Below are 16,893 nucleotides of genomic sequence, written 5' to 3'. Positions count from 1 at the left end.
AATCCATGAAAACTTGTACACATTAATGTATTTCAGGTAGCCCCTACCATCATACAGGTTAGAACAGAAGCGGGGCTGCAGTGAATCCTTAGGCTGCTGTGTTCACGTCTCTTTGGCGCAGAGCCTGCTCCCGTAGAAGCGAAGTGCCCCGCGTGGGGCGGTGGGGGTGTGGGGGGGTGCGTCCGTCTGTCCCCATGGGACGCCTCCTTAGGGCGCTGCGGGTCAGCTCTGCTGGGGTGGGGTTTCTGAAGAGAGCCTGTGCCGAGTCCATGAGGCGTATTCTGTGGACTGTGTGGCACAGACTAACGTACTGTGCTAAAATAGTACCGGGTTACAACAGAGCAATCTTACGTTGTAAAATAGCTCACACTTTTAAAAACAGTTAGTGGAAAATATTTTGGTAGCCTTTTGGTGGTGACTTTAAATTTAAAAATAATGTTACTCTTGCGAGTAATACCACTTAGTTATCTCTTTAAAATAGCTTTATTTAGTAGCTGCTACAGAATTCTAAAATACTTCAATCTTCTGTCATTTCTGTAAGTTATTTTGAACAAAGAAAAGTACTACATGGAAATCAGATCTCAAAACACAATGTTATTTTTTTAGAAAATATATAACAAAGAATAAATGCGACTAACCTGCTTAAAGCAAACAAGATAAAAATTTCAGTTTGTTTTACGAAATTTCTGCGGAGTAGACCTTCCTTATAAAAAGAACTTCAGATACACTGATAGGACTGGATAGATGCCAATTCGAACTGAGTTCTGTGTGTGTGTAGCTAAGTGTAAAAGTTGACAATTAATTCTTTGCAACTTCTTATTTCTAATATTCCCTAAAAAGATATTCTGAGGTATAGGAAGTTGCTTTTGAAACTGCATTACTGGGAAACAAAACTTTACAGGTACAGGTCTTCTCTGAACACAGCAAATGACTGAAAACGTCCATCAGCCTCTTCAACAAGTGGTTAACAGGCATTTTCAGTACAGTGTAACGAGCAAGTTATTAAGATTTACCAACAATATTTCTTCTTGAAGTAGAGGGGAATGTACTGTTTTTTCAAAAATAAAAGCCGTTTAAATCTGTAGGGTGAAATGGATGGATGCTGATGTTCCCAACACTCCATTTTCTAGGTGTGTAGGCTAGGAGGAATCAAACACCTGGTTGATCTCTTGGATCACAGAGTCCTGGAAGTTCAGAAGAATGCTTGTGGTGCACTGAGAAACCTTGTTTACGGAAAGTCTACTGATGAAAACAAAATAGCAATGAAGAACGTTGGTGGGATACCTGCCCTCTTACGATTGTTGAGAAAATCTGTCGATGCCGAAATAAAAGAGCTTGTAACAGGTAAGTTTGGAATAGAAACAAGCAGAGAACTATAATACAGATTATTTTTCTGAAGTGGACAAGACTGGAATAACTGGTAAGTGACTGGAATTGAGTATATCGACTGGATTTTTATTTGTGCTTCGGTATTTTTTTGTGAATACGAAATCACTTGTTTTGATTACCAACAGTGAAAGTATTGGCACGGAAGCACAGATTCCCTGGGAGAAGTGAATCTCGAGGTAGCTGCCCTGACGCTACACTTAGGGTAGATTTCCCCTGGTATGATTCTCCTACAGACACAGCTAGATCTTGGATAGGTATTCCTTTACTGACTCCTCACATTTGTTTTGCGACAGGCTTTTTTGATCATCTGCTGACAACAGTTTTAAATGAGATCTTGCCCGAACTATGTAAATGTGTGTTAGAGACAGAAATTGCAAGTGTGCAAATCACAGAAGCATCTCGGAGCCCAGCCCCTAGCAGAGTCACAGCAAGTGCCTGTGTGCATGCTCCTCATCCCTTGAGTGTGAAGTGCCAGACTTAGCTTATAACCCGTCAGCCTGCTTGGCACTGAGTGCAGACAGAACGTGCGGAAATAACAGATGATTTGCAGTTCTACCACATGAAGTAACTCCATTTCCACCAAAACGGGGAGCTTGTAGGGTACTGTGCATACATCTGCTGTCTCTTTTTCATAATATGGGAGTGGTTTGTCTGTGAAGGTTTTGGGGGATTGAAAAGTATGAGAGGATAGAAAAGCAGTTTTCATTTTCTTTAACCAGTTCCTCTTTTGAGTTGTAGTAGCTCGCTCATTTGATTTTGTTCAGCTGCAAAGCTTAACTGCCCACCCACTAAGCAAAGCTGCACAGCAGTGCTCATTAGACGTAAGAGAGGTGTCACACTGGGAGCCTTCCCAAGTTATTGCCTTGTTTAGAAAAGTTATTAAGTAGAGAAAGGACTCTACAGAATATATCCAACGCGTTTAAGTTGACTTCTCGCTAATTAAGAGTAGTCCCAGACTCAAAGCAGAATTATTCCCTTGCATCACTTGCTTTAACAACAAATGTTTGGGGGTGGGGAGGAGACTTAGGTGAGATCTAATTTCTAGTTTGCATCACAAATTGCATGAAATATGGTTTCAAAAACTTAAAGCTGTAGGCCAGTGAAGTATTTAGGTTTCTCACAGTTAGGTACCCACGAAGCACTTTTCTTTAGTGGGGGCATACATTTACTGAAGAGATTTATGGCATGAAATCGGATGGGTATCTGAAATAGCCTGCTTTCTGTAATCAGACTGTTAAACCTGAAGAATAAGTAAACCTCAGCTTATTTTGAGTGTGTAAATGTAATGCAATACAAAGTTTGGTGAAGCCATAAAACATTTTTGAGAATCACTCAAGACCTTTTATGAAAAAAACCTTGCACAACAACTTTAAAGAGTAGGGGGTGTTTTTTGTTTTTTGTTTTTTTTAATTTCCTGGTTTGTAATCAATTCTCTTTTGTTAGTGGAAGTCTTGCAGTACAGGAGCTGGAGTTAAAAGTCATAAATAACACTTTTAACACGGCTCTAAAGCAGGTCGATGATGGTATTGGAAGTATCAAGAATCTCTGAACACTTTAACATGTAAAGTATCCATTGTTGCAGACTTTTCCTCTTTAGTTCCTCACCATTATCAAACTGTGAATGAGATGAGTCTGCTTTTTGCTGTTTACAAATTAATTTATTATTTTGTTCTGTGTTCTATGTCAAACTATTGGAAGGAAATGTGTAATTTTCACAGAAGTAATATTTCTGTGAAATAGCAGATGATTTAAAAAGTGACCGGGTACTGGGTACAGGTAAGAAGTCCAGTTGTAAGCAAAAAACTTAAGCAGGCGTTCTGTCCCAGAGGAGGTCTAAAAATACCAGGAACGCTGAATGGGTGAGGTGCGGTTCCAGAGAGTAAAGGTGGTGTGGTCAGAGGGTCTGTGATCTGCCGCAGCAGGAGCCCTGTACGTACCCGGTCCTGTCTGCTGCCCCGTGACCACTGATGGGAGTGCTCAAAGGCCGTGGCCTTCACAGGCAATGGAATGAGCTGTACCTCCGGGAAGAAAGAAGGGGACATCTCCTGTCAGTCGGCGTGTGTTTCTCCTGAGTGCGTTTCCGAAGAGAAGAGTATTTACTCACTGATAGGCGTGTTTTCCTCCTCAGTATTGTGGGAGACCGAGCTGCTGATCCATTAGCGTTATTCTCGTTGCCGTCTCCCATCCCGACTCTTTTGTCAAAGAGCTTAGGCAGCAGCCTGGCAGCTGGGGCGAAGGCAGCTGAAAGCATTAGCATCTGAAGTTTAGAAATGTATTTCAGTCTGTAAAGGGAATCTTTTAATGACAGCTTTGCTGACCGCTTACTGACCTATAATAATGGAATAATATTAAAGTTGCATTGCAGACTAATTATATTTTGGTAAAATATCTTTCCTCTGTTTAAAGTCATGTCTTTTAAATTGTTACCGTTGCTTTCTATTTGTTTGCCAAGTCTTTTCTGACTTGACTGCAATGGAAATCTTTCCTTAAGGGGTTCTGTGGAACTTGTCTTCATGCGATGCAGTGAAGATGACAATCATTCGAGATGCTCTGTCAACACTAACAAACGCTGTGATAGTGCCGCATTCTGGGTGGAACAGTTCTTCCTTTGATGATGATCACAAAATTAAATTTCAGACTTCCCTAGTTCTGCGCAACACTACAGGATGCCTGAGGTAACTTGCTGTTCTAGAAGACTCCCTTTTATCATCTTATCCAGCAAGCCCTTTTTATACTGTACTTTGTAAGACAAAAGAGTTGTTGCATTCTGTACATTACATATGGTTCTGTCATTTAGCAGCTTCTGCGTATTTTTTTTCCATATTAGAAAAACAATAACAGTACAAAGTTAGTCACTAATAGATGCTCTAATGGCCAGTGATTAAATTTTGATTGGTTTTTAAATAAATTACAGTCATTGCACTTTTCTCCTGTTAATTACTGCAATTTTTGTATTGTATGTAGGGCTTATGAATATTATTTAGGAAAAAAAATTGTGCATTTGGTGATTCTTTATTGTTGTATATATTTAAATAATTATGCATACATACCAGTAAAGAAGTGTTTTACAATTCCCTTTGTGGATTTCTGAAACAGCAGTAAGAAGAAAAAAAGTATGCATAATAATAAAAGGCAAAACTAAACATCTGAAAAGAGAATTCAAGGGCCAGGGTAGTATATGAGCTATTTCTGTTCACTTGTAGGTTTGTTTCTAATTTTAATGTAATCTATTTCCAACTGTGTTCCGCTGGACAGCAGAGTAAGGCCATTGGGCTAAACAGAGCTGGAATTGCTTTCGACTTCCCAGTAACCCTTCTGAACTTCAGCATACTGTAATCAAGTACTGTTTTGCTGCTGTTCATTGAGCTGTTTTTCAAGATGACAAGTTTTGCGCTGCTTTTGGACATAGAGTTTGCTAGCATAGTCGTGCAAACATGACGACTGGAGAAAAAGCACCTCTGCAGACAGGCACAGTGGCGTTTTATAGCAGCAGAACCATTCTCACTGTGCATCCCGTCACAGTGCAAGCTTCAGGTTTTTGCAGTATGTTGGCCTTGAAGGCAAATATTTGTCAATATCCTTGTTCTAAAGCACAGTGCAGCCTTCTCCTTCCCCTAGACCTTCACACTTGGTTCTGTGTAGCACGATTACAAATGCTAATGGGCATGCACCACAGAACAGGTCACCGAATGGATCCCATTTAAAAAAGACAACGAAGGGTATTTCTGACGCAGACAAGCTCAGCAATCTGTTCTGCAGCACGTACAAACCGTAGCTTTGGGCTTGTACAACAGGGAGGGCTGGAATGGGAACGTCGGTGGGAAAGGGGTTCTGCGTAAGGCCGTTTTGTCAGCGAGTCGGTGCTATCTTGAAGTGGCAGTTTTGAATCGTATTTTTCTTTTCTAAGAACTTGGGATGGGTTCCTGCGCAAAACGGTGTGTTTGCTTTTAACTTCTCAATTATCAGTCAACTATATAAAACACTCTGCAAACCGCCTACTAAACGGATTGTATGTATGTCTGTCTGAATGCACTGCGTCTCTTTACCGTTTTGCCCCTTAGGAACCTCAGCTCCGCAGGTGAAGAGGCCCGGAAGCAGATGAGGTCTTGCGAAGGGCTGGTTGATTCACTGCTATACGTCATCCACACGTGTGTGAACACATCGGACTATGACAGCAAGGTGTGCGCACGTTTCATCTCGGTGATTTTTAGTGCTAAATTGTATGTGATAGGAGCTTTTGGGGTTTGTATAGTAGAACTTAGCACCGTGATGTGCTTAGCTCAACTGGTCTTCTCTCCCAACCCCAGTTTACTGATGCACAATCCAGTTCTGTTGCATAATCCAGTGTAACTTGTTCTGTGCTTTTCATTTTCCTCAGTGTTGAAGTATTCATTCTTTAATAAAATAATAAGCTCGTGCTCTTCATTTTCAGAATGCTAAGCCGCTATAGTAGAGATTACTGTTATAAATATTTTTGTATTTGAGGATATCAGGAGGGAGAGTGCCATTTTCCCACAGAAACAGACAAAGCAGTGCCCCAGGCCCACAGTTAGAATTTAGTGCTTGTGCTCCAAATGCCTTTTGACCTCTACTTAATTTGCTTGTTTTGCTTTATCACTATGCAAGAAAGTAACTAATTACATGACATCTTTCTGGTTTGGCTTCAGACAGTGGAAAACTGTGTGTGTACCTTGAGAAACCTTTCTTACCGTTTGGAACTGGAGGTACCGCAGGCACGTCTGCTGGGAATCAATGAGTTGGATGACTTGTTAGGAAAAGAATCACCTAGCAAAGATTCAGAGCCAAGTTGCTGGGGGAAAAAAAAGAAGAAGAAAAAAAAAACTTCACAGGAGGATCAGGTTTGCCGTTTTCCTTGTATTACAAACACATCAGCTGTAGTTTAGCTAATGGTGAGGAGTACATAGCTTGGAGAAAAACTGTCGTATGTTGAATGAAAATAGAGAGGTCTCATGTCGTTACAAACACACGTTCACTTTTCAGTGGGATGGAGTCGGCCCTATACCAGGATTTTCCAAGTCTCCTAAAGGGGTGGAAATGCTCTGGCACCCCTCTGTGGTAAAGCCATACCTAACGCTTCTAGCGGAAAGCTCCAATCCAGCTACTCTGGAGGGCTCTGCAGGATCTCTCCAGAATCTGTCTGCAGGCAACTGGAAGGTATGTGAATTCCTACTCTTCCTCCTATCATTGCATTTTAGCTGGTTTTTTAATGAGATATTGGAAGGTGTTTGGAAGGAACATGTAATTTTCTAATATGCGTCTGAGCGTTTCTCTCTAGTGTATCATTAGCGCTCGTGTGCTGCAGGAGTGTTACTTCCACAGTGAAGAGCAGTGACAAAGACGATAGACAGGAAGAGCAATAGGGAAATTGGCCTTGAAGTTGGTACAACTTATTTTAAATGAAAAGAAAAAGCTTTTTCTAGTGTGTATTAGGTCAAAATAATCTTCTAGCTGTGAGTTCTGGTGGGAAGGTACTGTCAAAATAAGACCAGCACAAGTAAGTTGTTCGTATTTGCTTTGTTATTTGTATTATTTATTTCCATACATTCTTGCTTGTGGCCCCTTGCATACAATATGTTACAAAAGCACCACATGAGAACACTTTATTAAATGTTAGTATTTGTCATGGAGAGATTTAAAAAAATGCTAATTGCTTCCTTTGCTTGTAAAAAAACAGTTAAGACTTTCATTTTATGACCATTAGAAGATTGGTCTTTAAAAAACCAAAACTGTCCCCTTCTCAGTAATTTGTCATCTTTTAAGATATCTTGTCTGTTAGATCACTTTTTTAAACTTTGCTTTGTAAGAGGAATGAGTGAAAACCAAAAAAGAGCCAACCCTTTATAATAATAGCACAGAGATGCATTTAACATGTCCTCTTCCCTTTGGAAAGCGTCCCCTAGCACACTTAGGAGTGACAGCCTAGTGAGAGAGTATTCCGATCAGAACGTCGTGGTAGATTTGTGAGTAACAACCGTTTTGTTATAGTTCGCAGCATACATTCGAGCTGCTGTAAGAAAAGAAAAAGGACTTCCGATCCTTGTGGAGCTGCTGAGAATGGATAACGATAGAGTTGTTTCGTCTGTGGCAACTGCCCTAAGGAACATGGCGCTGGACGTTCGTAATAAGGAGCTTATCGGTGAGTGCAGAACTGCTGGAGAAAGCACGATGCCAACATGTCAGACCTGGTGTGGAAAAACACTGGAATGAGATTCTACCAACAGGAACAGCATTCTTGATTTTGCTATATTGTGTGAGTTGTGTCACAGAAATTCATCTTTTCAACAGCAGCAGCTTTTCAGAGTAAAACTGATATTTTAGTTTGCCTTTAGCCATCTTGCGTGGAATCTCTTCAAAACGGAGGGAAGTCACCTCAGCTGAACTAAACTGGACAGGGAATTGCCAGTACAAAATATGATGGAAAACACAGCTCTACTTCCTTGGAGCGAAAGGGGGACCTTCTCAGAGGGTCCCTCAGGTAGTCTAAGAGGATAGGACAGTGACATGCCTCACCCTCGGCTTCTGGCTGCCTCGGCCTAAATGGACCCTGCTGACACACGTCATGATCTAAAAAAGCTCCATTTTTCTCACAGAAGCATATTTGTGTTGTAGACTAATGGGATAAGTATGTAACAACGACTTATGCAGATAAAGAGTATCATTATTCTAAAAAAGATAAATGCAGGTGAACAGAATTTCAGTATTTCTGAAGCTTCTCCTTCTCCATCTCCATCTTGGATGTTCAGAACATGTTTTCTTGCAGTGTGGGTATTATATGTGTAAGAAATTAGTGAAAACAAAATTCTGTTCTATAGCACCAACCATATACAGGTCAGACTCAGGTGACAGTCTTTTTTCAGGACTTTTTTTTCCCTTCCTGGCAGAGCTTTTCAGTTCAGGAATGCACCTCCACCTGTTACTTCTGCCTGTCAGAGCCTTAACTTGAAAGAATTCCTGGCTTTCCAGATACACTCTGAAAGTGGTCTTTGTGTAAAATATTTTGAGACGTGAAGTGAGTCGTAAATTACCCCACACTACTGATCTATTTTATGCAACTTTAATAGTGGCAGGAATAATGGGTTTACATGCTCTGAAAGCTGAAGAAAATAGGAGAGTGGGGATTCCAACAAATAACAATATAAATTGGTGTATGCAAACGTGTTGATGAGCTTGCTAAAAGACCGGCAGTGACAAGGCACTGCTGTGTGCAGCTTTCTTGGTGTCAGTTTTCCAGTGTGTTTGAAAAGTTCCTCTTGTTTGTAGAATTCATTTTTGGATTTTTTTTTTCCCTCAGGCACGTTATGCAAATAGCTAGCTAATGGCTTTGTATAAAGCTTATTCATTATTCACTGCTATGTATAAATACAGATGTTCAATAAAATCAAGTAATCGTACAATTAACAGCACAGCCTAAACAGGAAAAAAGAAATTACCTTAGCTTTAGTTAATTTCCTTTGTCTGCAGCGTGATCATTCCTGCGCATTAGTCAGTACCTGCAATCTGAAAGAGCTGAGATCTGATCTCTTATGGGTAACAAAAGGTGAACAGAATGTCTGGAAGGAAAAAATTCCAAGTTACTGTAAGGATTTCTTTAACTCTCTCCTAAATGAAGCCTAGGAATGTGCACCACTCCTTCAATCGTAATAACGAGTGTAACATTTTTCCTTGGATTATTCTGCCTTCTCCAAAGAATTCCTGTTTACACATGCTCCTGTTTTAATGCAAAAATGCAACTTCTCAAAACTGTAAGCTAAAAGGAAAAAAAAAAATTCAAAAATTGATCTTTAGTCTCTCCTGGCTCTGTGTAAAATGTGAATTCCTGGAAGGGTTTCATGGTTTTGATCCTGTATTTCTTTGTATTGCTTTCAGGTGCAGGTTTGTGATGAGTCCTATAATTTCACGTCTTAAGTAGCAAAATGTGTATTTTTCACTTGGTTCTGTCGATGGGTTTCTGTAGGTAAATATGCCATGCGAGATCTGGTTAATCGACTCCCGGGAGGCAACGGCCCAAGCATACTGTCTGATGAGACTGTAGCAGCAATCTGCTGCGCTCTGCACGAGGTCACTAGCAAAAACATGGAAAATGCCAAAGCCCTCGCGGATACTGGCGGAATAGAAAAGCTGGTGAACATAACGAAAGGAAGAGGTGACAGGCAAGTAGGCAGCAAAGTTCATACCTAAACGGTTTCTCTGTTCCATTTAAAATGCTTAAGAATGTTGGAGATGGAGTTTTTTTGTTTGTTTGTTTTTTTGGTGGTTTTTTTTTGTTTTTTTTTTTAATTTAAAAAAGGGATCTGCGTTTGCAGGCCTGATCTGTGTAGCTACCAGAGCCTGGGTCACACTGGGAAGGAAGAGGCAGTTGGTACCACCGTTCCCTTGCAGGGTATTCTCCAGCTAAAGCTTGTGGAGGCTTTTACAGTTGCACGCAATAATCACATTATTGGGGCCTATTCAGGTTAAATGGTATTAAAAAAAAAAAAAAAAAGTCCCCTCTTAAACATCTACAAGATTAAGAGAACGTTTTGAGCTTTTCAGAGTCAGACTACGTCAGTGCCTTTGTCAGGCTGTGTCGCAATAGCTATTCGTTCTATCTAGCATGACCATTTGGTAGGCTGTAAGGAAAACTTGGCCTGCCAAGCAGTTTACCTGGCCAGCGGGATTTTCTCAAGTAGGATTGCCAAGCAAGTGTTGCTTGAGAAGACCTGGCTCTCTGCAGACTGCCTCGGGTATGGCTGCGCCAGCCGCTCTGCTGGGGGTTTTGTTGGCCGAGTTCAGCACTGGGCTGCATCAGGCGTTGTGTTTGTGTAGCAGTACCAGAACCCTTCAGAACCGACAGCTGAGCATCGGGGAACAGGAACGCGTAACAGCTCCTGAGTCGTGCGGGTCAGCGCCAGGTCAGCCTCACGGACCCCGTCTGGCTCCGATCGGCATTGCTGCTCTGTGCTCCTTAGCAACGTGACTGATGCGGATCATTAGCAGGACTGTTGTGTACACCAGGATATCGCAGCTCTCCCTTCCACGGATAGCATCTAGCCAGCCCTGTGTCCTGCTGCCAGTGCTTGACCAGGTGGTAAAGGGCAGGAAAGGATCTCCTCTTGGAGAAGCTGGTCTGTGTGAATTAAACATACCACATTTTTAACAGCGCCTTTGTCTCGGAAGGAGCTGGGCCGTATTTTGGGTACCCACAGTTCATAATACTTCGTGTGTCCAGGGACACAGCCTCGTCTCAGCTGCAGGTGTGATGCAGTGATCCTTTATGTGACTTTGTTGGTCTGTGGAGACAACATGTAAAGTTGCATCTGCTCTTACATTTAGGAGGCAACAGGGTACACTGAACACATGTAAAATCTTGTGAACATATTAAGAGCCTCTACTCATTGACTGACACTATCAACGGCCAGTTTTCGGTCTTTTCTTTCAAAAACTGTATTTGGATGAATGCTCACCGTGACAGAAAAAGGCACGTTTAACACAGAGGTTATGCTGTGGCGTGTACTGTCAAATCACTGCTTCAGTACCACCACCAGCTAACTACCACTTCTCTTTAAAAAGATGACAGGATTGTCTTTTTAATAACAGCTAGAGCAACTCTCCTAGCTTTGCTCTTGAGAGTGGAAAAGTGTTTTCCCAACCAATAAAAGTTTTCAGTAGTGCAGCACAGGACTGAACAGTCTCACTACGAGGATGTCTGGAGACTTTTAATACCAGCTCTCTTTCTATTTGTCTATTCTTTTTCCACAGTTAGGAATTTTGTGCAATGATTTAAAGTATGGAGTCTGTTTTTATGAAATGCACTAAATAGACTGTTTCTTTTAATGATTTTTAGTTCTTGCAGATAATGACAGTAGCTGTTTCAACCCTTCTGTCTGTATTCCTCACGTGGATGCCCTGAAGAGAGAATTTCTGGGCTGGAGAAGGAAATGATTGTCATGCTTAATCAGGTTCTGCCTCTTGGTGAGGCTGCTGACACCGCTGCGTTCGCACTGCGGTAGTGCAGGCATGTGTTAGTGAGACCTGGGCAGAACCTGACTTGATGCTTGACAGCATCAAGATTTAGGCCATTATGTAGCTCAGGAACATTGTTCTTTTTAAGTGGAATTAAGTGGCTTTCTAGTAACGTGTAATATTCTTTACTTCCTTAGATCGTCACTGAAAGTTGTGAAGGCAGCCGCCCAGGTACTGAACACATTATGGCAATACCGAGATCTCCGTAGCATTTATAAAAAGGTAAAGTACAAAATTAGCCTACACTGGAAAATAGTTCTACAAAACCTCCTAATTTAATGAAAAGCAATTTATTTTGATGTTTTTCTTTCTGCCGCTCCACAGGATGGATGGAATCAGAGTCATTTTATTACACCAGTATCGACACTAGAGCGAGAGCGATTCAAGTCACACCCTTCGTTATCAACAGCAAATCAACAGATGTCACCTGTCATACAGTCAGGTCAGTCAAGAAATGTAGAGAGATTTACCGAAGGGGTACTTGGTGTCCCATTTTTTTAGGTCAAATAGCCTCTCAGTTTACTACTGATTCTGCCTGAAACATGGAGATCGTGCTGTCTCCCCTCTGTATGCAAACAGCAGTTCCTGTGCTGAGCGTCACCGTAGCTGTTACTGCTGGCAGGCTTCGCGTTCCACAGGATTTGTGGATGTCTCTACATCAGCGTTTTAGTTTGGAGAAGCAGCACTGTGAAGCGAATCTCCCCACTTACTCCTTACTGGCAGTCAAACCGCAGTCTCAGAACGTGTGAACTGTATTCGTCTCGGGTGAAACTAACCCAGATGATGTGCTTCCAGAGCACTAATACGCTCCAGCTGCTAATGTGTGGGTGTTGGGTTGATGGGACCAAGTGTTTCCCCCTGCAGAGCCACTCCTGTGCTGTACGACTCGGCATTGGAGCTGTAGCCTCGCAGCACCTGGTACTGGACAGTAAGAACGCGGCACACCGCTGGCAAGAAACCTGTTTCCGTTCCCAGTTATGTAACGTCCTGTTAGGATGAGCAAGACAAATACAAACATTTTACTTCTCTGACTCCTTATCTATTTCTTGCCTTTGTTCCTGTAACATCTTCAGTGCTAGGATTTAGAGACGCATGAGGGGGCTGATACAAACCTACTTGAAGCCTTGTGTCTTCATTTGGCATTTTATTTTATCCAATTTACTCTTCTGTTTTTATGTCAATGGATCTCTGTTAATACCGAGAAATATCTCTCTCTCTCTCTACCATGACTGCTAAAATAAGTGACCAGTTCCTACAATACTCGTGTTTGATTTCTTGTTTACATGAAAGTAACAACCCTCACACGTTCCTTCGTGACACGGTTGACTTGAAGAACAAGGACTTGACCAGGGATTTATACTTTACGAGAAGTATACCTGTAGTACCTCAAGCAGAGAAAGCAAGTGTTCATGCCCACGGTTCCTCTCAGCCACCGCAGTACGACCCACAGGACTGACTAGTGCCGTCCAACAGCAGACTGCACTTACTGCTTCCAGAGGACTTTGTAATTGTGATTTTCCTGTGTTCCACATCCGGTTTCCTCCCAGCCCTTCGGGATTCCAAAAGAATGTCCTGACCAAGTACCTTTGTCGCCCTCAAACCACGTGATCCGGAAGGCAGTGTCTAGTCGTCAAGTCGCACATACTGGCATCAAAACATCACCTTGAATTCACAGAGTTTAAGCTAAATATCTACTGCTAGAGCCAAAAACACCTTCTCAAAATAAGCAACAACAGGGCAGCACATACGGCTTAGGCTCAGGGGACGCACCAGGCTACCGGGGTGTAACAGGATGTTCCGATAGCTACTGCCGGATTGTTGTCTCAGCGCTTTCTGTCCAAAGGTGTGCTGGCAGGACCGTGTTACTGCAGTTCTTTGGACTACAAGTAGGAAGCAAGATGGGCAGCTCTAACGCAACGTTCAGAGGCTGCTGTACCTCGAAGAACACTCAGTAAAAAATCCTGGTAGGAAGTGTTTGCTTTTCTGTTCCAGAGCATGAACAAGCTTATACTACAAGGTGGAAGTTTGGCGCAAGGAACGCGTCCCCAGAGGGTACCGTGGTAGCACAGCAGATGCACCACAGAACAGCTGCACTTGGCCTTCCACGGGTGTTCTTGTTTCAGTCATGCAGTTATTAACACGCACGTTATGTTGACCCGTGTCAGAATTTTATGAAACCCCCAAATTTAGCTTTTTTTAGCCATGAATATGCCAGGGTGATATCACTAATTAAAATATCCATAACACAAAATTGTGAGATATGATGTAATGGACACAGCTAATAGAAGAAGGTATCATTGATTAATATTTCAAAGCCAAATTTCTCGAAGTTATTTTTCTCCTGTGTCAGTGGAGTCTTCCTAAGCCCACAAAACCCAAGTGGTCTGTAACACGGGGAAGATTTAGCAGAACAAACTTTTTACAAGTACAGTGTAGAGATCCAGCTGTTCACTGTGAGAATGTGAAGTAATCCACTGGTACGATCTTACAAGGGTTGTCAGCCAAGTGGAGCACAGAACGTCCAAGATACGCTCCCGCACGCTCCGCAGTCCCTAATACAAGACTGTACACGGATCACTTCAGCCAGGGAAACCGTATGTTCTTCTGTCCTGCCCCAAGTGCTGGGATGGACTTAAACATTCTATTTCATGTGACATTTAACAGTCAACATTTTATTTTATAAAATCATAAACATTAGCAGGAGTATGATCCTCTAAATGCAAACTGAAATGGGCCGGGTCTCATCAGCTGTAAACATCCTAGAGTAGTGACTCCCCATTGCAGGACAAGGTGACCATCTCCTGGTACGCTGCTGCTAGCTTTGGTCGTTGAGTTCTTGTCAGGAACAGCTGTGTACCGGTTCAGTCCCTTACCGCGTCTCTCTCATTTGTTAATCCTGGAGGAAGGAAGGGATGAGGAGAGAATAAAGAGGTTAAGTATGGGAAAGGCTTTTGTTGCATATACTGATATACTTCTTTTTTCATCAGTTGGCAGCACGTCCTCGTCGCCGGCTTTACTAGGAATTAGAGAACCCCGCTCTGAATATGACAGAATGCAGCCTTCTATGCAGTATTATAATAACCAAGGTGACGCCATTACACATAAAGAAATATATACTGGTAAGATACCGGTCAGGTGAACTTGTAACTGCAATACGTAAATATTAAATATTCCTTACGTGAAGAGTTTGTACAATCATCCTATGGGCAGTTGCATTAGCAGGCTTGTTACTGTTGTTTTCCATTTTTGTTCACTGCATGTGGAACAGAGCGGGCTTTTCATCCGTCTCTGCTATTTTCTTTAAAAATGCACACATTGCCAGAATAAGAGAAGATCTGTTTATATATTGTGAGGTGACGGGCGTTTGGAATTTTTATTTAAAATCCTATTACAGAAACATTTTGTTATGCACATTATATATAATATTATTATATTACGTGCTGTTGCACATTCTAATAATTTAATATAATCGTAATACCAAGATTTCATCTTTTCCCTGATCTCCCTTTTCCTTCTTGCTATTTGGCACAAGTCGCAAAACAACAGAGATGACAGTGATAAAAAGAATGAAGTTCCTTGTTTTAAAGCTGTAAAGCAGAAAACAGCAACACAGAAAAAGCCTCCTGGTTTCAGTTTAACTGAGGGACAACATTTGCCTGTGTTGTGTTATTATATCAAGTTATCAGTAGACACTAGAATCTGCAGAATTAATTGTCTGGGCACTACATAATTTCTTCTAGGTAAGAGAGAAGCAAATAGAATTACAGAGAACAGAATAAAGACTGACGTTTATGCCGTGAACTCTTTTCTCACAGGTTCCAGCAAGCCTTCACCAATTTACATCAGTTCCTATTCCTCACCAGCAAGAGAACAGAACAGACGACTGCAGGTGACTCCAGCATTTTGTTTTGAAATGACACTGATGAGAAGTCTCAGCGTGTGGTGTTTCACGGACGTTAAGGGAGCTGGAGCACACTTTGCACGATCCGCGTGCCTTGTTACGGAGTGTGCCTGCAGCACAGTCCATTTGTTACTGGGCGTTAGCGTACTTAGCCTGGCGACAGCTTACGCCCTTCTCTTACCTTTGTGTCTTCTTCCTATGGTCACATATTTTAGTGTGTTCGTAGGTGGGATCTGGGACCCCTTTTCTGACCTGACTTTCTTTTTTTTTTTTTTTTTTTTTTTTGGTAGGTATGGTCAGGTTCTGTACTTTCCACTTACGCTCTAAAAGTACTAATTTTGGCGAGTTGCTGGCGTCCCAGTGAACGCAGGAGGAGACACGCAGGCAGGCTTAGAGGGTTTTCCTCCGTCTAGTTTCGTTTTAAAATTAGCTACATTTTGTGGAGGTTTGAAACCTACGTTGCTGCCATCACTGGCAGCGCTGCACTTGCCTTGCTCGGGAAAGGTCCTGTATAGTGAGCGTAAATTTGAGAAACAAGTATTTTCTCTGCTCATTGTGTTTTGAAAGCTTATTTTTCTATCATTTTGTCAACAGCATCAGCAATTGTACTACAGTCAAGAAGATACCAACAGAAAAAACTATGATGCTTACAGATTATACTTGCAGTCCCCACACAGCTATGAAGACCCGTATTTTGATGATCGAGTTCACTTTCCTGCTACTTCAGATTACACAACACCATATGGACTGAAATCAACCACAAACTATGTAGACTTTTATTCCACCAGACGATCTTCTTATAGAGCAGAACAGTACCCAGGCTCCCCTGACTCCTGGGTGTAGCATCAAAGAGAAAAGCCACCGGTGTATTTCTCATCTTGCTAGAGAAGAAGTGGAATGGCCTTGGTGGTTTTGGTTATGAAATGTGAGAGGGAAATAAAGAAGGAATAAGGAAGATTTTTTTTTTTTTTTTTTTTGAGTGAGTGAGTGAGGAATCATCAGGAAGAAACTGGAAGGGATGGGTTTTTGCTCTGTTTAGATGTTAGGTGTAATTACTTGTAGCTCCTGTAGTCTGGTGAGGGTGTGGGCGATGTGATGAAAGGTCTGAGAATTGAGGAAAATGAATTTGGAAAGTGTGTAGGTCAGAGCAAATTAAAGCTGATTTTTTTTTATGTGAATAAAAGTCTTGTTCTGATAGTTTGTACAGAAAAAATAAAATGGATGCCCTTGTTTTATTGCTATTACTAAATGTCAAGATTGTACGCTATTACGTCTTGTAAATTTCTTTCGTTGGTGTAAATATGGAACTGCCACATTGGTTTAAAGTGCCATCCATTTGTAATGCAGTGTGTCATTTTAAAAGGAATTTGAAACATCATGCAAAAAAAAAAATCCAAGAAAATGTTATAAAATTTAAAAGGAAAAAAAACTTCTAAAAATGAATCGTGTAATTTTGAAGCACAAAGTCCAGTCCAGTATCTCCACACCTCTCCCATTCCCTGCCTATTTCATAAGAAACGTCACTGCCATTTTCTATGCACATGGAATAACAATAAATATGGACGTCTCATCCATGGAAA

The 16,893-nt window shown here is 41.6% G+C and overlaps 1 protein-coding gene across 10 annotated transcripts in view; it reads left to right on the top strand.

The window, feature by feature from the left end:
• PKP4 (plakophilin 4) overlaps window positions 1-16,893 on the top strand; it is an 84,401-nt gene extending 67,508 nt beyond the window's left edge. For all 10 annotated transcript variants that reach the window (XM_086750578.1, XM_086750579.1, XM_086750577.1 and 7 more), the window contains 12 exons: window positions 1,131-1,344; window positions 3,881-4,064; window positions 5,451-5,568; window positions 6,057-6,248; window positions 6,391-6,564; window positions 7,396-7,546; window positions 9,365-9,560; window positions 11,550-11,634; window positions 11,737-11,854; window positions 14,400-14,531; window positions 15,228-15,301; window positions 15,908-16,893. In XM_086750578.1, the coding sequence (XP_086606704.1) occupies window positions 1,131-1,344; window positions 3,881-4,064; window positions 5,451-5,568; window positions 6,057-6,248; window positions 6,391-6,564; window positions 7,396-7,546; window positions 9,365-9,560; window positions 11,550-11,634; window positions 11,737-11,854; window positions 14,400-14,531; window positions 15,228-15,301; window positions 15,908-16,156 (1,887 nt within the window). In that variant the 3' untranslated portion in view covers window positions 16,157-16,893. The remainder of the gene's footprint in view (window positions 1-1,130; window positions 1,345-3,880; window positions 4,065-5,450; window positions 5,569-6,056; window positions 6,249-6,390; window positions 6,565-7,395; window positions 7,547-9,364; window positions 9,561-11,549; window positions 11,635-11,736; window positions 11,855-14,399; window positions 14,532-15,227; window positions 15,302-15,907) is intronic.

This window comes from Chlamydotis macqueenii, chromosome 6 (genome assembly GCF_036417535.1).
Source record: "Chlamydotis macqueenii isolate bChlMac1 chromosome 6, bChlMac1.mat, whole genome shotgun sequence".
Lineage (NCBI taxonomy): Eukaryota > Metazoa > Chordata > Aves > Otidiformes > Otididae > Chlamydotis > Chlamydotis macqueenii.
The sequence above is the reverse complement of the archived record's forward strand: the minus strand, read 5'-3'. Positions and strand labels throughout refer to the sequence as shown.